Source organism: Engystomops pustulosus, chromosome 11, assembly GCF_040894005.1.
Source record: "Engystomops pustulosus chromosome 11, aEngPut4.maternal, whole genome shotgun sequence".
NCBI classification, from domain to species: domain Eukaryota; kingdom Metazoa; phylum Chordata; class Amphibia; order Anura; family Leptodactylidae; genus Engystomops; species Engystomops pustulosus.
Window position 1 is genome coordinate 13,702,465 of NC_092421.1, and position 25,610 is coordinate 13,728,074.

General features: G+C 38.7%; 1 protein-coding gene across 2 annotated transcripts in view; it reads right to left on the reverse strand.

The window, feature by feature from the left end:
- Window positions 1-867: 867 nt before the first annotated feature.
- CABCOCO1 (ciliary associated calcium binding coiled-coil 1) overlaps window positions 868-25,610 on the reverse strand; it is an 84,593-nt gene continuing 59,850 nt past the window's right edge. For both annotated transcript variants that reach the window (XM_072130478.1, XM_072130479.1), the window contains exons 7-8: window positions 11,229-11,357; window positions 868-1,139 (exon numbers count right to left, since the gene is read on the reverse strand). In XM_072130478.1, the coding sequence (XP_071986579.1) occupies window positions 1,065-1,139; window positions 11,229-11,357 (204 nt within the window). In that variant the 3' untranslated portion in view covers window positions 868-1,064. The remainder of the gene's footprint in view (window positions 1,140-11,228; window positions 11,358-25,610) is intronic.

The window sequence follows — 25,610 nt, forward strand, 5'->3', positions numbered from 1 at the left end:
CAAGATTTTCAATGCTACTGTATGGCCTGTACGACCTTTTGATCACTCTTTTTTTGCCATTTTGGAAAATATAAAAAAATTCAATAAAGTGGCATTTTCGATTTTGGCAGCTATTTTCTGTTACAGGGTTAAACACCATCATTATATTTTGGCGATATTTAACATTTTTATGATTTTTACTGTTTATTCACATCAGTTCTAGAGCATGGGGGGCAATTAGAATTTTTAAAAATTTCTTATTTATTTGATTTTTTCCCTGGGGTACTTTGATTCTACCATATACTGCCATACTACAGCAAATTGAACATTGTAATACATGGGTTAAAATCACACAGCATTGGGTCTTTGTGTGACTCGAGGCGGTCACAGTAGCCGATCGCCACGCCACCCCCCCCCCTCATGACTTCACAGGGGGCGGCAATTGAATTCAACATGCCGATGTCCACACGCTGCCGGGATTTAAATGTCTCCAACATGGTTAACACCTGCAATCAGTGAAAGCACTGACTGCGGGTGTTACTCATGAGTTTTTGCTGCAATGTGGCCACCTTGTAGCCCGTGAGCCAATTCCATACAACGGGAGCCGACATGTGACAGGGGTTAAAAAAGAATGGTTAACATAGCAGACCTGGACAGCTAATATATAAGACTCGACTACACTATGTACAGTTCAGACATTTGCCCCAGATATTTAAATCTCCCATTGTACAAAAAAAGTTGGTAAACTTTAGTGCCATATGTTTGGGTAAGAAATTGTATAGAGACAGATTCATGTGAACAAGACCTGAGAAGTGTCAATAAGGAAAGATGTGGGCCGGTCCTACACATGCAAAGTTTTAGAAGCCAGGTATAAAACAATGTTTTTTTTATTTTCTCAACATAATATAAAGCTGCATTTATCAGATTGTTTTCTGTATTTATGGATATGTAAAGTGTCTATAACGCAACATGTTTGACATAAATAAGGATGCACTTGGAAGCATTATACATGCAAAAAAACTAACTTTTTTTTTTACATTTGTGATACTGTGATTTTTGAAGTTCCATCTGGCTCGCTGAGAAAGTCATGGCTTTTGCAGGTTTTCTATTTTTGAAGTGGAGGCCTCTTCCTGAACCCTTAACTTTTCATTTATCTCAGCCTGCAGAGAGAATGAAAAAGGATTTAGGGAAAAGCTGCCCTCCGCTGTACTTTGTCTTTGTCGGTTTGACATATCCATCTAGCCTTTACATTGAGATTACACTTCCCATGCCTTCCTGTTCTACAGACATTACAAAACACCAGCCTGCTTTCTAGTGATAGCTGCTATCATATTAGTGGACACATCACAGATAACATTTGTATGAAGGCATATGGGCTGCTATATAATAATTGTTAGGTCAATTAAATATTCAAATATATGCACAAACATTACTAATGTGATTGAAAATCAAGGTTTAACCAAATTTAAAGTTTTCAGAATATTAAAAAATGTAGATCGCTCTCTGTAGTGAATCTTATAAATCCATATTTATGTTGCATCTGTGGTGTCCATTAGCCACCTGAATTTCTGCATTTCGCACAAGAGTCTGGGGCATTATGAAGAGGGAGGGTGAGCGTAATTTATGGATAAAAAACAAGAACCCTGCCAGGAAATCATAGTTTATACGGTTGAAAAAAAGACACTTGTCCATGAAGTTCAACCAAGGAAGGGAAGGGATTGCATGAGGAAGCGATTTAGGGGAAACAATTCTATATAACATAACCATCAATGTTATTTAGGTGTAAAAATGCATCTAGACCCTTCTTGAAGCTCTCTGCTGTCCCTGCTGTGACCAGCGCCTGAGCTCAGCTATTCCATAGATTGACAGTTTTCCTAGTAAAAAAGCCCTGTCGCCTCCGGTGATTAAACCTTGATTTCTCCAGACGGAGACAGTGCCCCCTCGTCTTATGATTTGATTTAACCTGAAACAACTTTCCACCATAATTTTTGTATGGACCATTCATATATTTATATAAATTAATCATGTCCCCTCATAGTCATAGCTTTTACAGACTAAATAAATCTAGATATAGTTTACAATGTATTAGTAGAAAATGGCATTAATCATGCAGAAATAGAATTGACTCAAAAGACCAAGCAATGGGCAGGGTAAAGATTGGTATAAATGGGGGAGGCAGGGTATGACGAGGTATTCATGGACTCAAAACCCTGTCACAGGCACTAGGACTGATCAAGTACTGAAGGCGACAGTGAACGGTGATGTCACTTCATCATGGAGAATTAGTGGTCTTCAAAATTAAGCCCATTGCGTCAACGAGATTTTAAGGGCTCTTGTCCACGACAGAGAAAACCGAACTAGTGCATTTTTTAATGGAGCACATATTGAACACCTATTTATTAAAGCCCCTGCACCAGTTTTCTGTCTGACTTCGCACATTTTCCGCGCAAACTGCTTGCACATGTATTTAAGAAGTGTCTATGATACAAATGTTTCGCAGCTACACTGTACCCGACGGGACACAAAATTCTGCACTGAAAGGGGCTTTAGACTGTGCAACACATTTATCATGCAGAATTGTGTTGCACGCCCTATGTTAGAGGTGCGCCAAAAAAAAATGTTGGTTCACTCTGTCGGAGCAGTGCAGGGAGCACCAGATTCATGAAGAACGTGCACCACAATGCATGAACCTGGCGCCCTCTGCACATTACATAGAGCATATCCTAGTCTGAACCATTTTAACTGACCCAAGAAGTTAATGGGCCAGGGGAAAATGGATAGACATTTTGATAGGATTTGAGTGCTGTCTTGAAAAAAGAAAATATTGCTATACTAACTGCATTTTAAGGGACAGAAACATTTTTTTATGCCAGATGTATACATCTCATGCATTACAAACAGGCACACCGATACAAGACAGATGCAATTCAGCTGTGCATTTTGGACGTCAAAGGAAATCTACCATCATAATCAAGCATGATGAACCAGGTACACTAAATCAATCGCTCAATCCAGGAGACTGTGGTAATAGTCTTAAAATTGTTATCCATGGCCTCCTTTCTTGAAAAATCACTTTTTAAAATTATGCTAATCAGCCTGAAGGGCTACCCTAGCCCCTCTCTGATCTGGTGTTACAGACTGTTACACTGTCTCAACTTCCCTTCTGCTCCCACTTGTGTAGGAAGTACTGGGATCTTAGTGTGGAGTTAGTTACAGTTAGTTACAGTGTAACAGTCTGTAATCCCAGATCAGAGAGGGGCTAGTGTAGCCCTTCAGGCCCATTAGCATAATTTTAAATGTTGATTTTAGAAGGGAGGAAGCCCTGGATAATGAATATTAGAAGATTACCTCAGTCACGGTGCCAGGATCTATGACCAACTGTTCCTTGTTTATAATGCTTTTAGATTTACTTAAAGAGGATCTACAACCAGGATGAAGGACTGTATGCAAATGAGCCTGAGGGGCTCCAGTCTCCATAAGTGTTAATAGAGCCCAGAGCCCCTCAGGCTCATTTGCATACAGTATTTCATCCTGGTGGTAGATGTCCTTCAATGTTCCCAGTTTCTGCCACCAAGAAGGTTTACAGTAACCTGCTGCAGCAAACTGTAACATGACTTTTTCCCATTGATTTTAATGGGTTTTCTTGTCTATTATTAGGCAGCACAGACCATCTAGCACCACTTCACTAGCTCTTAGATAAGTAATGATACTAAAAATTGTAAAAATTTCTCAGGATCATTGATTCTACAGAATGTATACATTCATGATTATGGATGGTGGATTATATCATGGTGAAGGATTTGTAACAAGACACTCATTTTGCTCTGAATAAAGGCACAAATAATGTTTGGCAAGCAAAACCGTCTGTTCTAAAGAAAACATAACTACGCCCTTAGGTTTCTATATCTAGAACCAACATAAACTTATCTAGGTTTCAGCTTCATAAAATGTCACAGTCCACGTTGCACACTTTCTTACAATAACTGTAGTAAGCCGACTTATATATCAAAGTCAATGTTCAGACAAGTTAACAAGTTATTCATGAGATAAGTCGGTTTCCTGAAGGACGTTACAATACATTTGTGTGCAACATAAAACCACTGAGTATCTTACACTTTTTTATGGACAGAGAAGTTATTTTCGGTTATACACAGTATTAAAGTCTGCCATCTGTATTTTATATACACATGGTACTTACTTTGGTAATGGGATATCATGTCCATGTAGTGCATTGAATAAAAACAGTATTTCAATTAAGTAAAAAAAAAACTTAAAAAGCAAAAATAAATAATGGTCAAATGAAATGTAATACAATAATAACTAAAAATACATTGGGGGAATCATCAAGGGTTGTAGGTTTGTAGGCCAAAAATTGCAACTCCCCCCAACCCAAGAAGTCTCAGAGTGGCCCTATAGGATACCAATAGCTGACGCACACCAACATTAGAAAAAAATATTGCCATGCTAGCACGGGCAGGAATAAGACATGGTCTATAATTTGCAGCTCGGGAAATTGGCTCATATGTTGAAATGTATGTTGAAACCACGGCCATATGCATTAGCCCATTTAACAATACAGGGAGATGTATGCTAGCCATTAAATCAATGGATAGCACATGGCCAAAAACAAAGTTTTCATGCAGGGAAGAAGGAATCAGACAGCTTATCTGTGGCCTTGCTGGTTATTGATACACCACAAATCTGATAATCAGGACCCATTCTAAGGATGTATCCGGCTAAACTTATTGGGGAACATTTACTCACCCGTCCGGAGGAGTTCACAGAAAGTTCATTGTCCGACGATAATGCACTGTGCCGCGATTTACTATGATCGTGCGCCTGATATCTTGCATGTGTTGTTTCCCCGCTCAGGTCCGATGGAGTTCACCTTCTTCTTCCTGGTGCATGTAAGTGCTTGACCTTGCGACACAATTTGAAAGTTAAATCCTGCGCTCAGTCCGAATCAGCACGCCCCCCGATTTCTATCGCATGAAAGCCAGTGCAGCTGTGCCAAAAAACAGTCGCATGCTACACAATCCCCTGTTAAATACCAGTCACAGCCATGCAAAACCCGAAAACGACATAAAATGCAATGAAAGTGCGATACGCGGACTCTTGGCTTTTAAAAAATAATTATAAAAACACAAATGAGACTCAATGCTAAGAATAACCAACATATTGGGGCTCATTTACTAAGGGTCCGAATGCCGCATTTTTGTCGGGTTTTGCAATTATTTCCGTTTTGCACTGAATTGCCCGGGGTTTTTGGCACACGTGATCGGATTGTGTCGCATTGGCGCAGGCTTGCATGCAACGCAAATCGGGGGTCGTGAACGTTGGACAACCCGACTGATTCGGACAAACCGCGGAATTTAAAAAGCAAATCACAAGATCAGCACTCACATGCACCGGGAAGAAGAAGGTGAACTCCGGTGAAGAAGCAACAGATGCAGGAAATTAGATGCACGATCTTAGTGAATCACAGCAGACCCGAATCCTCGTCGGACAACGCACTGCAGGGATCGCGACAGGACGGGTAAGTAAATGTGCCCCAGTGTCTAAATAAATGAACAAATAAATAAATGACCCACATTTTTATAGTGAGGCCAGAAACCTAAAATTGGATGGGTTCTAATGGAACTATAACCTTAAGGAGCAAAAACCTTCCATGAAATTAATGAAATAATCATTTGAAAAAAAAAATGTACATTTTTTATAGATTTAAAAAAAATGTATAAAATTTTAAGAAAAATTATTTACCAAATAATTAACTCTTTGTTGGCTATGACTGCGATTCCTATAGAGAACTTTATACTGTCCCAGGACTTTGGATACTAGTTAGTTATTCCCCTGAGATGTACAATTCAAATACATTTTCCAAGACTAGTCTGCATTTTATAACCATATAAACAGATCCAGATCCAATTTATTTGCAGACCAAATTGATGCACTATATAACCTGCATCTGCTTTGAATTTTAAAAACATTAATTCAACCATTTCCCCATAAAAAATGCAAACATTCTCACTTTATTCAGTAACTTAAAAGTTCTACAACTCCTATCGAAAATTCTCTTTCTTGTGTTTTTTTCAAGGGTATTAAACCAGAAATCTACTTCCCAAAGTCTACTTTAACACCATCTCTTCTATGGTTGCTTAAACTGCTTGTGACTAAATCTATTTTTATAGTAATATAAACATTTGGGAACAAATGTTATGACATTAAATATCCCATAATCTGTTACATGCAGGCCCGGAATTCCAGTTACTCGGGAATTGCAGTAAAATTGTACAAATTAAATTTACAAAAGCACTGTACAATATCATGGCATTATATGTATAAAATATAGTTAATTAATATTCGTATATAAATTTAAAGGGGTTTTCCAGTAGTGGTAGTAGTAGTTCCTTGGTGACAGTGGTGAAAAAAAAATTATTTGTGGCTAGCCAAAATTTTTGAGAGGGTCACAGGATCTGCTTCAGCCATGGAGTAGTCTCCTTGGTTCAGGGTGCAACAAAGGAAGTAATGTCTCTGGAAAATGAAAGTAACGTTCCATGGTCTGAGGTGGCCACTCATTGGCCAAAGCTGTAAACCCCATAGAAATGATGTCCGTCTATGGGCTCGTAAACAAGAGTGATGAAGTAGGTCGATTGGGGAATTTGTTTTCTCCTACCCCAGCCTTGGACAACTAGAGGTTTTCCAGGTTTCTGGAAAACATTGTTAAAGGTTTACTCTATGCTGCACCCCCCTCTCCACTTTCTTACATTTTAAGAGATGCATCTAGTTCAGGCAATCAGTACCACAAACCCCCCAATGTACAGATGTGATTTTTCGAGGCTTCTTATGGGTCATGGTTTTGCCTTCACCTTACACTAAAACTCCTATAGAAGGCACTAAAAATTTGCATAATTTTTCATATCAAGATAATCCTTAAGGTCTCCACATACACTAAATGTATGTGGAGAAACCAGTATCACCCCTAACAGCCGAGTTTTGTAAATATCACTCGTGATTACTTGGACTGCTTGGAAAATATCTTCCTTTATCTCAGTTTTTCTTAAATAGGTTGAAAGGGTTTATTTTTTTTATTTGTTCCCCCTTCTATGAATATAAAAAAATATCAATATATATAGGCCTGTAGATCCAGTGGTCACTGGCACATGAGTATACAGGCGGTCCTCTGCTTAAGGACACCTGACTTACAGGAAACCCATAGTTAAAGACGGACCCCTCTGCCCCCTGTGACCTCTGGTGATGTCTCTGGATACATTACTATAGTCCCAGACTGCAATGATCAGCTGTAAGGTGTCTGTAATAAAGCTTTATTGATAATCCTTGGTCCCATTACAGCAAAAAAAATGTGAAACTCCAATTGTCACTGGGGCAAAAAAAAAAAAGAAAAAATTGTCTAGATCTACAATGATAAAATATACAGTTTCAACTTGCATACAAATTCAACTTAAGAACAAACCTATGGACCCTATCTTGTATGTAACCCAGGGATTGCCTGTATAGGGCCAGATTTTGGGGGGAAACAAAAAAAAGAACTTAGAAAACTCCTTCAACTGCAAAACATTTTGACTGGACAGAGCCTTTAAGGCATTCATTTTCATCAAGTCTAATAAAAATAAATTTTATGTAAAAAAATTATGCAGCAAATCACTAATCGCGCAGAGACACACGGGGGCACATCCTGCATAATGTAAGTTCTACTTTTCCATGAGTAAATGCAGGCCTATATTTTTACCATTTCTGTAAAGGCCAAAGCAACAAGGAATGACATATGATATTTTATGTGAATGTGTAATAAAGTTATGTTTGGATTCTGCCATCTGTTTTATGTAGAATTTAAATATTTTAAAATGGAGTTAGGGAATAATTATTTATATTCTGGAAGGATCCAGCATCTAAAATAACCTAAGAGGGAACACAGGCGAGTAAAAGGGGGGCTTATTGGAAATAACAGTCATATTTAATGTCAGATTGCATTCCTTCACAGTTGCATTTCTATTTCAGGAAACTATTAGAATAATAGATTCCATCTTCTCACCACCTCCATTGCTACACTGGAATAAGAACAGCTTGAAAGAATAGAATCTAAATACAATTGTCTATTCGAAAAGTATTATTTTTAGCAGGAAAATGTACAATTGAGTGATCTTATTTTATTACATTACTTTGTTGTGAAAATGATAAAATGTTAAAAGGTATGGGGGTCTTGTGGGTAGTTTGCACACAATATATACCCTATTAACATAGGGAATATACCAACAAATATAATAAAAATGATACATTTTAATATTTAAACATTTTTTACACACATAATCAATTTATAAAATTGCCCTAAAAAGTATTTAAGTCCATTTTATGAATTGTTTTATACATTCAACATTCTTTTTAAATATTAATAAATAAAAAAAGTTAATACATTTTATTATAGTTGGTGGTTTATTCCCTGTGTTAATAGGGTATCTATGATCTTAAAGGGATACCCGTATAGAGATTTGTAGGGGGACTTTCCCTTTTGGTTTAGTTTGTACACAATGGGGCACATTTACTTACCTGGTCCTGTCGCGATCCCCAATTCGGATGGTCCGACGAAGATGAAGTCCGGCACGACTCACCAAGATCGTGCGTCCGATTTCCTGCATGTGTCGCTTCCCCGCTGAGGTCCGCCGGAGTTCACCTTCTTCTTCCTGGTGTATGCGAGTGCATGTCTTGCGACACAACTTGAGATGTTAAATCCTGCGCGTTGTCTGAATCCATCGGAGCGTCCGACGGCCTGCCTCCCAATTTGTGTCACGTGAAAGCGGGCGCCTATGCGCCAAAATCCGATTGCGTGCGCCAAAAACCCCAGTTAGATGCGGCGCAAAATGGAAAAATTTGGGAAACCCGACGGAAATGCGTTCCGTGGACCCTTAGTAAATGTGCCCCAATATCTATTAACAAGAAAATATACAAGTGTATCATATAATACAGGCGGTCCTCTACTTAAGAACATCTGACTTACAGACGACCCCTAGTTACAAACAGACCTCTGGCTGTGTGTTATTTACTGTACTTTAGCCTTAGACTACAATAAACATCTATAACAGTTTAAAAAGGGTCTACAATGAAGCTTTATTGCCAATCCTGGTTCTTATGACAATCCAACATTTTTAAAACCCAGTTGTCGCAGAGACCAAAAAATTTTTTCACTGGGGTCACCATTATAAAATATACAGTTCTGACTTACATACAAATTCAACTTAAGAACAAACCTAAAGAACCTATCTTGTAGGTAACGTTGGGGCCTGCCTGTATATCTATATTTCTTAAAGTAACTTCAGCACTTAATTATTTTTTTATCCTCCAGGACAGATTAAAAATTTCCTTTGTCCGGATTGTATTTGTATACATAAAGAATATTTTTACAAAAATGTATCCTGCCAACATTTACGTAAAGAACTGACTAGTCTGTAATTTTCTGTAATTGTGTCAGTGTTAACCTTTATCACAGTCAAGTCCATTCATGAAATATAAGGAACAGACATCTAAATTGGGGGTAATAAAGGTTCCTTGAATAATTGCAGCATTTGACACACTGCAAAATTCAATCTGCTGTTCTGCAATTCACAAAATAATTAGGATTTAATCTCTATTGTAGAAGATTTGATTCACTATTTCATTTCTTTTATTTCATTTATATTAAGCAAATGAAATCCCCAGTGATTACATTAGGTCTCAGAGTCTAAAATAATCAAACAGAAATTAATATTTAACCTACATGTACATTTTTATAAGTTTATTTATTTTGTTCATTTTGTAAAAAATTATTTTATATATATTTTATATATTATATAAACAAATAATGGTGTGGTATAGAAATCAGAGTAGGAATCGGTATTCTGCAAATCAGGGACTATTTAACCCAGATTACAAATTTAGCAGATGTTAAAACAGACTGTCGTGCAGTTTTAAAAATATCATAACCAGATAAAAGTCAAAGTCATCGAAAAAAAAAACCCCAAAACCTTATATGTCACTAGCAAATGAGCTCTGGATCCTAAATGGGGGTCTTTAAATCTTTGATGCTCAGAAACATTTTCCAGGTAACAGGCTGTGGGTGGCTTTGTGCCATTGCTTGCAGCCCATCTGATATCGGCCACTCACCACACTAATGTCCATTGGAGGCGACAGTCCTTGTCTTACAGTTGGGCCGGAATACGACCTGCCCTATCTTTTGTGGTGTGGGCAATCGGCACATTTCTGATATACGGATGCAGTGATGCATGGTGCCTCACAGAGCATAAAAACGTGACCAACAGAAGGATAACTCACGCCCAAAACATAAGGGCAACATAGAGGCTTAAGGGGCAGCAAGGTGGAATTACAAGTCCCAGGGTTCAACATCTGCAAAGAGTTTGTAGGTTCTCTCCGTGTTTACGTGGGTTTTCTCCAGGTCCTCCGGTTTCCTCCCACACTTCAAAACATACTGGTAGGGTGCTTAGATTGTGAGCCCCATGGGGACAGGGACTGATTTGGCAAGCTCTGTGTAGCACTGAGTAATCTGTGTGAGCTATGTAAATAAAGAATTATTATTATGTATGAGGCCTTAGTCTTATACTTTGCTATCTAACTTTCTGAAAACAGTTTTCACTACAAAGAAGGACTGAATGCCTAATGTTAACTATTCTTTGGTTATTTTTTGGTGTTTTAAAGAGTTTAGCTTAATTCCTGTGTGGTCAGTTTTTCTATGTAAAGAAGAATCCCACCTCTCGTTATTTTAAGATGAGGACCTCAAAAGGTGAGCCTTGTTCTTATAAGCCTTTAAAAAATTTATGCCCTGTCCATCAATATACCATAAATGCTAAAGATCTAACTTTTTCTTTAATGGTAACAAGAGCCAGATTTTTTGCTGCAAACAAATGATAGCCTCAAATATCCAGCTAAAGACCACCCTCTCTTTGGAGACCTAAACTTTCCACTAGCCTTTTCTACTCATAATTAGACTAAGTATTGATGTTAAGTCCTACATGTAGAATTACCAACAAACACATTCAAGGGGAAATCCCATTATACAATGCTATGTATTTATTATTCCTGTTAACCTATTATCACTGACGCTCATAAGAAAATATCTCTAAAAAGTTAAATTCTGTGTAACGTAATTCAGTCCAAAATTCTGAACTATCCTAAATGCATATATACAAAAAATATTTTGTTTTACATGTTTAATACATCCTTCAGGCAACAATGATAAAATGTACCTCCACTGTTTCTATGACTTCTTTAGGATCTGGTGGTAGTAGGAATTTTGCATACACATCATAGGGGATCCCTTCTTCAAGTGGTACTGGGAAAGGTGCTTCTGCCGGTTGGGGAATCTCTACTATTTGCTGTAAAAGAAGAGAAAGAATTCACTAACTTGTCCTGATCAATATGTTTTTACATACCGTAATATCTTATATTACAGTGTATTCTATTATTATGCTATTATATTACATAGAGAATGCATTTACATATATGTCAGTTTTGTTTTATTTGGCCAAACAACTTGTAAGACACCTGTCAGACACCATAATAATTTGTGAACAGAACTTTGGATGTGCTGCATCTTGAGCCTCCGTCGGTAAAGAAACCAATATAAATATTTAAGGTTTATGAGCTACTGACTTAGGATACGGTTATAGTAGATAAAATATATTCAGTATGTTTAGCAAGCTCATCAACCCCTTGTAGTGGCTACATCCAATGCGCATATAACTCAGGACGCAGCTGGAATAAATGTGCAGCAGAATTTTCCATCACTTTGCTGCAGTTCAACAGTGGTTGAATATAAAAGTATGTTCAGCAATGATCGTCGTGTTTCAGCTATATTAGGCTACATTATAGCCAAAAAGTATATGTTGGTGTTAGAGATGAGTGGACCTGATGTTCCCATTTGGGTTTCAGCCACCTGACCCAGAAGTATTCCTGGATTGGCAGTCAAACAGCCAATCCGGCAAATTGAGGCTTCTAACAACTAGCCATGGCTATGATTGAACGGAAACATCAGTTCCGCTCATCTTTAGTTGGAGTCACTCTTAACCCCTTAACGCTCTGCGCCGTAGCTCTACGGCGCAGAGGTATAAGGAGTGTATGAAGAGGGCTCACGGGCTGAGTCCTCTTCATACAAAGGTGGGGGTTTTTGGATTTTGCAGAAAACCCCCACCGCTAATAACCTCGGTCGGTGCTTGCACCGATCGCGGCTATTAACCCTGTCATTGCCGCCGGCAAAGTCGCAGGCGCCGTTTAAAAGAAGGCAGCGCTCGGGCGCCGCCATCTTTTTTACAATTGACGCGCCCCCGAACGTCATCGGGGGCCGGCGATCGGTTGCCATGGTAGCCTCGGGTCTTCTTTTGACACAAGGCTACATGGCAGATTCGTTACAATGAGCCAGTGGCTCATTGTAATGAATGACCTGCAAAAATGCCATATATTGCAATACAGAAGTATTGCAGTATATGGTAGGAGCGATCTGACCATCTAGAGTTAATGTACCCTAGACGGTCTAAGAAATAGTGGGAAAAAAAAAAGAAAAAAAAAAAGTTTAAAAAATAAAAAAAATTAATAAAATATTAAAAATTCTAATCACCCCCCTTTCCCTAGAACTGATATAAAACATAATAAACAGTAAAAATCACAAACATATTAGGTATTGCCGTGTCCTAAAATGCCCGATCTATCAAAATATAAAAACGGTTACGGCCGGCGGTGACCTCCGAGGCGGGAAATGGCGCCCAAATGTCCGAAATGCGACATAAAAAATGAAATAAAAAATGATCAAAATGTCGTACAGACCTCAAAAGGGTAGCAATGAAAACATTGCCTCATTTAGCAAAAAATGACACCTCACACAGCTCCGTGCACAAAAGTATGAAAAAGTTATTAGCGTCAGAAGATGGCAAAATTTTTTTTTTCTTTTTTGTCCACATTCGTTTAATTTTTGAAAATGTATTAAAACACAATAAAACCTATATAAATTTGGTATCACCGCGATCGCACCGAACCAAAGAATAAAGCTTAGTTGTTATTTTGAGTGCATAGTCAAAGTCGAAAAAACTGAGCCCACAAGAATGGGACGCACGTGCGGTTTTTTTCCAATTTTTCCACATTTGGAATTTTTTTTCAGCTTCGCAGTACAAGGCATGTTAAAATAAATAATATTACGGGAAAGTAAAATTTGTTACGCACAAAATAAGCCCTCACACAGGTCTGTACACGTAAAAATGAAAAAGTTATGGATTTTTGAAGTTGGAAAGCGAGAAATGAGCGGAAAAACCCTGCGTCCTTAAGGGGTTAAAAACCCATGGTATCATAAAAGCTGTGTAATTGTCTCTTCAATGTCTTTTGAGTTAAAAGTTACACATGTTATCAAAACTCTCTTAAATCTACGGCTTTTATAAATTCCATTAAACCTAAACATGTAGTTTCAAAAACAATAATATACACGGCAAAATTTTTTGAACGGAAATACAGTAAAGTATGGTAAAGCTTACAATTTCTTAGGAACATAATGTACTACATCAGCTGCATTAATTGCATTGTACTGAAGAAACACTTTGGAAATAATTGTTGCCCTGAGAATCTGTGAACATTTTAATTTTCTTTTAGAGCAGCGCTGGTGTCTACAAGAAACGAAAAGAACATTTTGTCTTATAAGGCATAAAAACACACACGCGGTATGAAAGAAACAAAGATTCAACTTGATTCTGTGATTTATTGTGTCTCTGCAGAGTTCTTTTGATCCTTGACTATGCCCTTTGTCCTCTTCCACAATACAATATGTACTTTGATAGCTACAACATCAGTCTAAAGAAAAACACAGAAAAGCTGCTATTTCACTTAAAATTCTCGCTATCAGCCAGGTTATGCTGCCTTTTAGTTTAATGCAAGAACAATACATTTTAGACAAGGAACAAACAAAATCAAGAGCAAGAAGATGACAAATTATTTTTTTTTCTTTTTTGCTTCTAGGTTTAATCAAATTCATAAGGTATAAATAACAGGCTAAATACCATATATATTTGAGTATAAGCCTAGTTTTTCAGCACAAAAAAAATGTGCTGAAACCCCAAAGTCGGCTTATATTCGAGTAAAAAAAAAATATATCAAAATGCACCGTTCCAGCTTCCCCCGCTGCTGGCTATATACTGGGGCAGGGGGCTGGCTATATACTTGGGCAGGGGGCTGGCTATATACTGGGGGATATGGGCTGGCAGGCTATATATTGGGGGGCAGGTGCTGGCTATATACTATGGGGCAGGGTCCGGCAGGCTATATAACGGAGAGGCTGTGACCAATGCCTTTCCCACCCTTGTCTTATACTCAAGTCAATAGGTTTTCCCAGGTTTTTGTGGTAAAATTAGGGGCCTCGGCTTATACTTGGGTCGGCTTATACTCGAGTATACACGGTATTGGTTTGTTGGCTGTGATGACTTGATGTAGTTATAAACTTATTCTAACAGTAACACATGGGGAAAACAACGCCAAAAATATACAGAAGTTTTGAAAATCCTAGGTAGCCAATCGACGAAAGTGCACACCCTGACCCTTTAAGAATCAGCTTCTGTTCATTAGAAGGGGAATGAAAGTCTTGTAAGTGGGAGGTTAGAGCAAGCACAAATGAAGGATGCTGGGAGCATGGACACCGGTAGTGGAATACTGGAGACAGCAGCACAATCCTAAGGTGGGAGACAGTCACATAGGCCAAGTTCACTGCACTACTAGTGGTGTCCATTCAATTATGGAAAAGAAGAATGTACACCTTAAAGAGATGGTATATGGAATCCCAACCTTTAACCCTCCTTCATAATCCCCTGCTCCTACTTTGGCTAAATATGTTGGACTCATTTTATCTTGAAACGGAATAAAGAAACCTCCAACCGGTGAGTGCCGCAATTGTTTCTTCTTCTATTGATCTACCCCTATAGTTATGTCCTTGCCTCCATGCAGCCATTTTATGGACAGGAATCGAAGCTGATGAGAAAAAACATGTATATTGGTAAATTACCTAATTTAAAAAAAACAAGTAAAATGGTCAATCCCGTTAAATTCCTTGTTTTTTCGTGATATGAACTTGCATTTGAAGTTGCAGACTCCGGGCACCAGCTGATCACCAAAATAAAGTACCGTGCACCCTTCACTGCGATATTTTACATATCTCAATCCAAATGCCCAAAATATCTGAGGTGTATTCAAATGAGCAGCCTGCAGTACCATACACAGACACAAGGGTGCATTAGAGGTTCTGGTTCTCAACCAATTACACATTCATTATATCCATATAAGTCACCAATATAAAATCCTGCTCAACCCTTAGTTAATGACATTTTACAAATCATCATTATACATTGTAAAATAATTATTCTCTATCATTTCTCTGATCATTTGGAAAGTAATAAATGAATACATGAATGAAGTCAGTACTGTCCGCCTTATTGATCAGAAAGACACAGACTTCAGGATCACAAATAGAGTCTGAGCTGAGCCTGGTCAGTCTGCTAGTGTCATCCACATGATTTATACACTATGAGATAATATATCCAGCCATTTGCTATTCCACTTTATTTAAAACATCTAAAATGGCAACTAGGAATTTCATTACTAAAATCCTAATATTTGCCATATGTGCGACTAGGGTCAGTCACTTAAGTTATCCATCAGTTCACCTGAAGGTTTTACAATCTGCGTCTGCTATGAGACAACCTTTGAATTTCATAACATTTGACGTTACCCCTGTAATCCATACGATTGTCCTCCACGAGCCTTCATAAATTTGTAGTACTAAGCAAAGTGAGATTTTTATACATGCAAGTTTTTTAAGTGATGGGGTCCCACCAGGGGCTGATTTGGAATGCCCTGGGCTGTACGAATATTATAGACCCTACAAGTCTGGAATCACTTCCTACATATGGTGCGAGAATCAAGGCTCTTGGAGATCGAAAACTGGCAGAACAGACGCGTCCACCAATCTGTGGTTTCAGGACCTTGGAAGGACTTTCAAAGATCCTGAAATGGCTCTTATGTACATGTGCATTTAGAGCAGGAACGGATGTATGAGGATTTCATGGGTGAAGGTCCTTCTCAGTATAAAATTTGGTTGTTTGGGTGGACCTGGGTCCCCAAGAAATCTTGGGCTCGGGGCTAACACCCATACCGCCTATATTATAATCCACTACTGGGTCCCACTGATTACTACAATAGAGGATATGCCGACTGAGCACTACATCTTTTCATCTTCCATCACAGTGGCTTAGTGGTTAGCACTACAGCCTTGCAGTGCTGGGGTCCTGGGTTCAAGTCCCATCCGGGTTGACCCCTGCAAGAGTTTGTATGTTCTCTCCGTGTTTGCGTGGGTTTCCTTTGTTTCCTCCCACACTCCAAAATATACTGGTAGGTTGTTTAGAATGTGAGCCCCATAGAGACAGGGACTGATTTAGCAAGCTCTGTGTGCCCTATATAAATAAATAATAATAATAATTATTATTATTATCTCTGCACCAAATGAGGGGTATAAAGATCATAAATGACTTTATTGTTTCACCACCTCAGAAAAGCTGTGCTGAATGCATATCATCCGACATGTCCCTATACCATGTCCAGATTTTATAAAATGTTTTTGAAAACAAAATGTTTAGATTCTTTTTTGTTTGAAATTCTTTATTTCATATTTTCATACAAAACTTATAGATATGGACAGAACATGGGCAATTTATTCCGACCAACATTTTTAAGACGGTTTTAATATTCTCCCCCACCCCTGCACACGGCAAACTGTATCCCAGGTCTACTGATTCGGAAGCCAACTTCAATTAGATCAGGTCTGACCTGGGAAACATTTTAGGTATAGTCTCCTCTGCCCACTCCACTGTCACCTAGCTCTCCACGTGTTGGGAACAAAACCTTATGAACTGACGGGATGGGGCTCAATACAATACCCGTTTACATATGTAGAACACATTAATTGTAAAATCCAATGGGTAGTCAAAAATAAGAAAGTTACAAAAGCAGAAGAATAGTGGATTGAAAACAAACAAAAAAAAAAGAGAAATAAAATGGGAGGGGAAGATGAAAGTGCCCTCCTAACTCGGCGAAAATCAGGAATGAAACAGTGCAGGGGATAGGGAAGAATTGGTATTTGGGGGCCCCTGACCATAGGCAAAATTGTTTGGTGGGAATGCAATTGGGACATAAGAGGTGGCAATGGGGAGAACTGCTGTTCTAGAGATACCTAAGGTCTATAGTAGGACCTAAAGTCAGGGTGAGCCAAACCAATTCCCTATTCTTGGGTCTAAGTTTAGATTCTTAAGCACAATATTAGTTTCTCATATCAGCAGCCAAATTAGCTTTAGAAATAAATTACGGGCCATGAAAGTGAAACCCTAAGACCTGTCCATCCCCCATATCCATTAACCAAGTTGCCTTTGATATGTATATATTGTGCGGTTCCGTACACTAAGGTGGTTCTTGCATGTTTTGAAATTATATTTTAAAATAAAGATTTATCTAGCCAAAATTAAGTATTTTGATGCCAAAAACATACAGTACAATTAGCTGTATTCAGAATGTCTAACCAGGTGACTTCCATTACTATATATCTCATCTCAGACAGTTTGACCCAACTAATGGAGTCCAAAGGGAAAGCAATCAGCGTGACAAATGAACTGGTAAAAACTCCACTTCGACTAATCTTTGTAACCACATCTAGTCTGACTCCTGGGCCTGGTTAACTGGGTGATTAGCTACTATTATTTTTTTATGGGTCCCATTTGGAGTTTCAGTTTTTAAAAGCATATGTCTTTATAGAAGTAACTGCATTTCCAGACTGAATCCAAGAAAAAGCATTGAAAACTAAAAGCTTAAAATATAACCAATGAAAGAATATAAAAAGTATACTAATTAAAGTGTCATTTCTAAAAATAATGTAATATAATATATAGTTTAACAGATTTAAGTCCATTTATGTGTAGATTACGTTGTGTAAAAGTAGAGGAATACTGAAAATTATAGGTTGCCATTGCAAAACCAGCAGTGGCACAATATTTCATGCCAAATTTGTACTAAAGGGTTGACCTAAGATTTAGACCTACAGTCGCATGCAGGCCCAGTCAGCCCATAAGGCGTCTCTTTCCATCACAGTAAATCAGGAGTGTGAGAAACACATTATAGTTGGTTGTCATTTGGCATTAGAACATGTGAAACCTCACTCAGTTACCTCCATCATGTTCTCCCCCTCCTCACTTAATTACCTCCACTCGTTTTCCACCTTACTAAGCCCCTCCAAGTTCTGCCCCTCCTCACTCAGCTACCCCCTCATGTTATTACTCCTCAATTCAGATGCCCCCATCAAGTTCTCGCCCACCTTATTCAGTTACCTCCCTCGTTTTCCTCCTGCTCAATCAGTTACCCCCATCACGTTCTCCCCACCTAACTTAGTTACCCACTCATGTTCTCCCCTATCCTCACTCAGTTACCCCCCCCAATGCTACTAGCCTCATGTTCTCCCCCTGCTCACCCTCTTCACTCAGGTACCCCCTTATGTTGCCCCCTCACTCAGTTATCCCCCTCATTTTCCTCCCCTCCTCACTCAGTTACCCTCTTCATGTTTTCCCCCTTCTCACTATGTTACCCAATCGTGTTCTCCCCCACCTCACTTAGTTACCACTCATGTTCTCCCCATTCTCATTTAGTTACCTCTCCCATGTTCTTCCCCTGCTCACGTTCCCACCATCCAAATTCAGTTACCCCTTATGTTCTCCCCCACCTCACTCAGTGACCCCCCTCATGTTTTCCCCTCACGCCACTCAGCCGCCCATGTTCCCACCTCCTCACATAGTTAATCCCCTCATGTTCTCCTCCTTTCTCATTCAGTTACCCCATGTTCTCTCCCTCTTTATTCAGTTACACCCCATGTTCTCCCCACCTCACCCCACCTCTCTTGCTGCCTGTACAGTGCCTTCTCCTGCACATCATGTGATCATGACATTATTGCAGGTCCTTTAGCCTCCAGGAAGTGATATAATTTCAGGTTCTGCAGGGAAAGTAAGTGATTCCCAGCAAGAATAACTGGGTAACGGCTGGTGGGGCATCACTGCCCCAAGATGCCAGATCCCCCCCACCCCCACCTGGTGACATCCAGCAGGGGCAATTTTCTCAGGTCGCCTCAAAGGTTGTGCACCCCTGCTTCACCCATTTCCACTGCAAGTCCAATAGGACTTGGATGAAGGCATGCTACAGATTACACATTATTAATCATTTTACTAAAGTAATATATTTAGTGAAATGAAATATTTTCATGAACCCAAACTATTGTCATCTGTAAAACAAAAAAGTATTTAGCACATAACCTGTAATTTGTGTTTCAATATTTTGCTACTTGCATGGCTACGAATAATTACACTGTCTTATGACCAAACCACATAATAAATAATGTAAAAGCAAGACTTATTTAGAAAGATCAGAACAGGAAAATGGGCTGATTGATGACTGCATAATGAATGAAATCCACAGATGTGATTGCTGTAGGAAGAATTGACTTTGCATAAGTGACTCATATACTGTAAAGAATTTCTTTTCCCCTGGCACAGTCTTATCACAAATTAGCTTTGTGTAAATTGCCAGCACTGTTCATTATATGTACATAGTGGAAAATTACTGTTATTTAAAGCATCATAAAATTAATTCTGGATTACGGCTCCTCCAGCAAATACTAATATGGGACTTTACATAATTTGCTCAGTGGAAAGAGTGGATTTCATTTTTCTTATAGAATTACAATTTTGGCTATTAATTGAAGATGAAAAAAAAATTCTCAAAATATTATGGATTTTATTCCATGGAAATGGGTCACAATAATAATTTGCATGATGAATTCAAACTTTGATCCATTTTTGATACTGGAAAGCTTAGAACGGCTCAATACCAGGGCCCCATTATTTTCGATACCAAGTTATTATGTTGTTCTAGGGATTCCTGATGTAGTAGTTGTTGAACATTGTTGGTTCCTGCACTGCTCAAGGGAACACTGACTAGTTGTCAGGTCCAACGTAATAGGGGGAAATGCCATCACCTTTCCACATCTCCCCCTGACCCAACCTTGACATTGGCATTGAACACCTTTTCACTGATCTACCTCTCCAAGGCCTCATGCACACGAATGTGTAGAGACGTACATACGGCTAACATAAGGCCCCATGCATTCCAATGGAAAATACGGCCATCCATGTACATGTTCGTAATGTCCACCATACCGTACCGTGAGCGGGTGGTATTTCTGTTCTGTAAGGCCCATAGAAGTCAATGAGAACGTATGAAATATGGGCTAAATACACGCATTATCCACAACCAGTGGTAGGTGCATTCTGTCAGCCATCCATAATCTTCCAGCCCACCGTATTTTATACCGATACAGTACAGATATGGTGCAATAAGTGGAAAAAACCATATGATCGACTGCATGAGGCCTTCTATCTTTAATAGAAGTTAATGCACTGGTATATATTCTAAAGTATCTCTATATATCAATTAATTGTGCTTTATCATTCCTTTTTTAAAATTGTATAAGACACAAAAGTAACTATACAATTTTAAATAAACCAGTTACCAGGACAACCTTTACAATACAGTAAACATATTTATAGCATTTTTGAAATTTTAACATCTAATATACTGTAATAAATGAAAGACTACCTTCTTAAAACAAAAGCTTGCCTCACAAAATACGGAAGTCCCTGAAGGTTATCTCTGCAAGTTGCATAATATGTGTGGATTCGAGGCATTTCCGCAATGCAAATCCTCAGCAAAATACAGTAGCCCTCTCCGCTTCCTATTGCAACATATGGGAAACAAATTCTCTGCATTTGTTGTCCGACTTTCTACTGGAAAATTTACTACAAAAGAATGCAATGGAGATAAACCCTTATATCACAATGCACAATACGGCAATTACAAATTTTTAAGCTCACTTGGGCAAGTCTTCTGCACGTTTACACCAATCCACTTCTGATAATTAAGCCGGAAAGCTTAACTCTTACAGAAATAGGGGGCATGATCACTTCAAAAAGGTCTGGGCTCGAGGTTTTCTCTTTTAAGAGTAAGGAGTGCACCTCATTACGAACTGTTGACTTATCGATTATCCCAACTTTCCCTGACAGAGTATCTAAAATGGTCAATTAGTAACCAGATGCTTGGAAAGTTATTTACAGGTGGTCCTCCTTTTACTCCTCTCCAGGCTCCTTAGCCTAATCTTTCCCCTCCACCTAACTGTGTAAAACTGCAAAAACTAATCAGCCCCTGGCCATATGGTACTCTAATTACTTATTTATTTCTTACAACAGTGGAGTTCAAGACCCTCAATATACTTGAGCTCCGACAAGTTCTCATAGGTCTGCATCTCCTTTTACAACCCTTTCTTCATTATTTTTGATGTATTCATTTTCTGCATTTTGTTATTTGCAATTTCATAAATGCTCTGTCTGTTGGGTGTGTGTAGCTTTCCTAAGAGGGCCCAAATAAGGCCACTTACTCCATATTTGTTAGGTTTCATGCACTTAAACTTGTTTGTGGCCTGTTTCAGCCATTGGACCTAAGTGGGGGTTACTGCTCCCCAGTCTATGCCCTTATGTAATGAGCGGCCGGTCAGAGCAGCCATGGCTTAGTGACACGTGGTGCATGCAGTATGCCCAATACAAGTCTATGAGGACTGTTTATGTGGCCAGTGGAACAGTCAAGCACATGTAGCCTAAAACTGTAATCTTTATTGTCTGTCAAAATTCAATAAAAAAAAAAATTCCATACAAAGAAATTTAAAACAAAAACAAATTAAAATCATGTGACTAACGGTAAATACATTTAGCACATCTTGAAGAAAAAAATAAAAAAGTTCCCAAAAGAATGACTCAAAAGTGTCCCATGATAATAAATTCCCCACTTTAAGGAAATCTAAAAGCATGCATAAACCAGGAACACTTACCCATAGATCCAGGCACTGTGACTGTGGCTATATTATTATATTTGTTATAATGCCTCCTTCCTTTTAAAATCAACTTTTAAAAATTATGCTTAAGAGCCAGAAGGGCTCTGAGGGGCTATTACGCCGTGCAGGAGCACTTCTCCCCTCCCGCTTTGTAAGATTACAGCAGTAAGAGGGAGGGGAGGGGAAGGGGAGTGCCGAGGGAGCAGGAGAAAGGGTGAGACAATGTAACAGCCTGTGAAGCCTTCTGGCTTGTTAGCATCATTTTAAAAGTTGATTTTAGAAGGATGAAGGCCATGGTTAACACATTAGAATATTACCACAGTCACAGTGCCTGGATCTATGAGTGAGTGTCCCTGGTTTATCAGTTGCTTGATTTTGAGGGTAGATTTCCATTAAGTTTTCCTTGTATTTTGAAAAACTCAATGACTAAATCAAGATATTTTGACAAAAAAAAACCTACTATATAATGTAGATCTATTGTAACGGCAGAGAGAAAATACACAATTTAATTAGATTCTTTGTTATTTTAATTCTGCTTTCAATAAGCCAAACTATAGCCAGTATGAGGCCATGTGTGGGACTCTAAACTTGTATTAAATTCATATTCATTAATATTAGTTTAGAATTGAACGCTTTTCTATTTGTTCTCACAATCTGTCTCTAGTACAGTTCATGTGCCAGCATGATTAAAACAGTATTTCACTGCAGGAAGTCTTATTTAAATAAAGAAAGTGCAGACAGGATCAGCATCATTTAAATTCGTGTTGTTTGCTGCCAATGTGCTGGGGTTTGGGAATAGCTCCGATAGCCAAATTAAATCAACCATTTGTGTTGCTTTTCCAGAAATTCTGGGTTACAGCTTTCAATTACTTTATTTGAGTCAAGCAATGCATTAACAATGTAAAAATACTCAAAATATGTTAAGCACATTAAAAAATAGTTTGCATATTGTGGATTTAAAGGAAATCGGTCACCAGGAAGAATCATTTTTAATTGACTCTTGTTTAATAAGGACCTGTAAATTCTCTAGCTAAGAAGACCCCTAAGATGGAACCTGAAAATCGGAACTTCTTGCAGTTCATGTTTTTTACTACAGCTTTTTTTTTTGTAGGACTTAGAATGGGTGGAAAAAATATATATATACCTCACCAGTCCTCTACTGCTTTTACTGCCTGGACTTCCAATCCATGCTCACACATTGACTTAGGAAATGCCCACTCAGTCGTACAATGGACAGATTGGTGATCCACTTTAGCCAGTGATTGGCTGAGCAGAGGGGCATACCATCTTAGCCAGTGATTGGCTGAAAAGAAGTGTGTACCACCTTAGCCAGTGATTGGCTGAGCAGAGTGGTAAGCCACCTGAACCAGTGATTGGCTAAGAAGGGTGGGGGCCCACATTAGCCAGTGATTGGCTGAGAAGAGTGATGGCCCAAATTAGCCAGCGATCGGCTGGGCAGAGTGGTGATCCACAATTGGCTGAGAAATGTGATTTACTGAACAGAGTGATGGCCCACATTAGCCAGTAATTGGCTGAGCAGAGTTGTGGCCCACCCTAGCCACTGAGTGGCTTGGCAGAGTGGTTACCCATCTTAGTCAGTGATTAGCTGTTCAAAATGGTGACCCACCTTCATGACCATTATATGCAATACAAACATTTTCTCTTGGAAAACCCTCAACATTTGATTGGTCAGTACTATACCACATTTTACATATACAATTCCAGAATGTAGCTTGCAGATTCTATAATGCCTCTGATAAGAGTAATAGATTTCATAGGTTTGTTCAAACAATTTGACATCCATAACTACCAAAAGGTTTCCCTGCAGATTGTATTCCTGTCCCAAAAAGTGACATAAATGTATTTAGCAGGTTTTATCCACCTTTGTAGCAATCAAGGCAAAAGTTTAAAACCGTAAAAAGTCTGCAAATCTATTTAACTTCAGGTTCAATATGCAATAAAACAGCAGGTGGTGTTTTCTAGTCCCCAGATTACTTTTGCGATATTTTACACACACTCTCAGCTGTTTTACATTTTTATACAAACCCACTCAGAAGAATTTCCTATTTAGAGGCATTTATTCCTGTCTAACGACAATGACTGGTGCGGTAAACAACATTGTCTAAGCGCTTCATTGCTTTATGGACTTTTTGAGCACATTTTTCACTGCTGTGTCAAAGTATCTCTGAAAAACGTATTAACTTAAAAAGGGAACCTGTCACTAGATTTCCACGAATACAGCAAGAGACAGGTTCCCATAGAGCCCATTAACTAACTGAATTCTGTCTTTTAGCTAAAAATGGTTTCCCTTACATCCACATAAATCAACTTTATCTCATATAATTTGGCATTGGAGAAGGCTTGTCCTCCTCTCCCAATTACTCCATCCCATGTCCCATGCCTTTTCTCAGCATGTCATGTGACCAGGGTGATGTCATCTAAGGTCCTTTACCTAGTTATGATTTCAACATCTACCCCATGTATGTATCTGATCACATGAAATCACAGCATGCCTACATGGACGACTTCTCCTCCTCATGGCTCCATGGAGGCTGCTGTGATTTGAGGTGATAAGATACAAACATGGGGTAAACATTGAAACTGTAACAGGACCTTAGATGGCATCACCCTGGTCACATGGCATGAAGTGCCCAACTATGTTACAGAGCTCTCTCAATACAGCTACATCCTAGTAGTGAGACGCGTCAAGGAGGCAGGGCAGGGCACTGCAAATACCGGACCCCATTACTATCATTGGACTTACATTGTGATTTGCATATACGTTTAAAAAATGATTTTTTTTCCCCCAACATTACAGCCATGGAAAGAAAAAACATTTAAGGATAAGGGCAATGCTTTTTAATCATCGTTTTTAATTAATTTTGAGTAGATTAAAGGTGCATTAAGATGGGTTAAGGCTATTCAAATGTTAAAGGGATACTGCATTTCACCCCAAAACTGCACAAAGTACCTCAGATGACCTCCCCCAATGTTTCATAATGCCAGGTTACTGCACGTGTAGCAGAGGCAGGCGGATGTCGTTTAAAGGTAGGGGGTCAACTTGGAAGCATGTGAAATTTCATCCATTTACCTATAACAAAGCACTTCCGGAGCCATATGCAAATTGAGCAGAGTTATCTTTTACCCGAGATGAGTCACTTATCAGCTAGAGGTGGAGAATTACTCATTCATATGAAAATGAGTTATTCTCATTTATCGCTCATTTTCACTTGACTTGGTAGGTAAATGTGTGAGACTTCTCTTAAATTAGGGAATTCTAGAAAGGACACCCTGCCTGAGAGGGTTCATACGTTACTGGAGTAAAATCTGGTGACACTGGACTCCCTAAAATGAATCTCCGCAGAGGGAGAACACAAGAAAGATCCAAAAATATTCATGATTAGGAAGTATTAAAATGTGATTGGTGGGGTTGTGACACATTTTGAAAGATGCCACCAGAACTGCAATGCGGAAGATGAAGCCAGCAGTAGGCCGGTAAGAACGGAGGCTGAGCCTTCATTTATATTAGGAAAAAGTGTGTAAAAAGTAAAAAAAAAATATATATATATATATCACACACAAACTGCCATTTTTAATTTTTTTTACTTTCAAATTGACTACTGATATCAGTCAC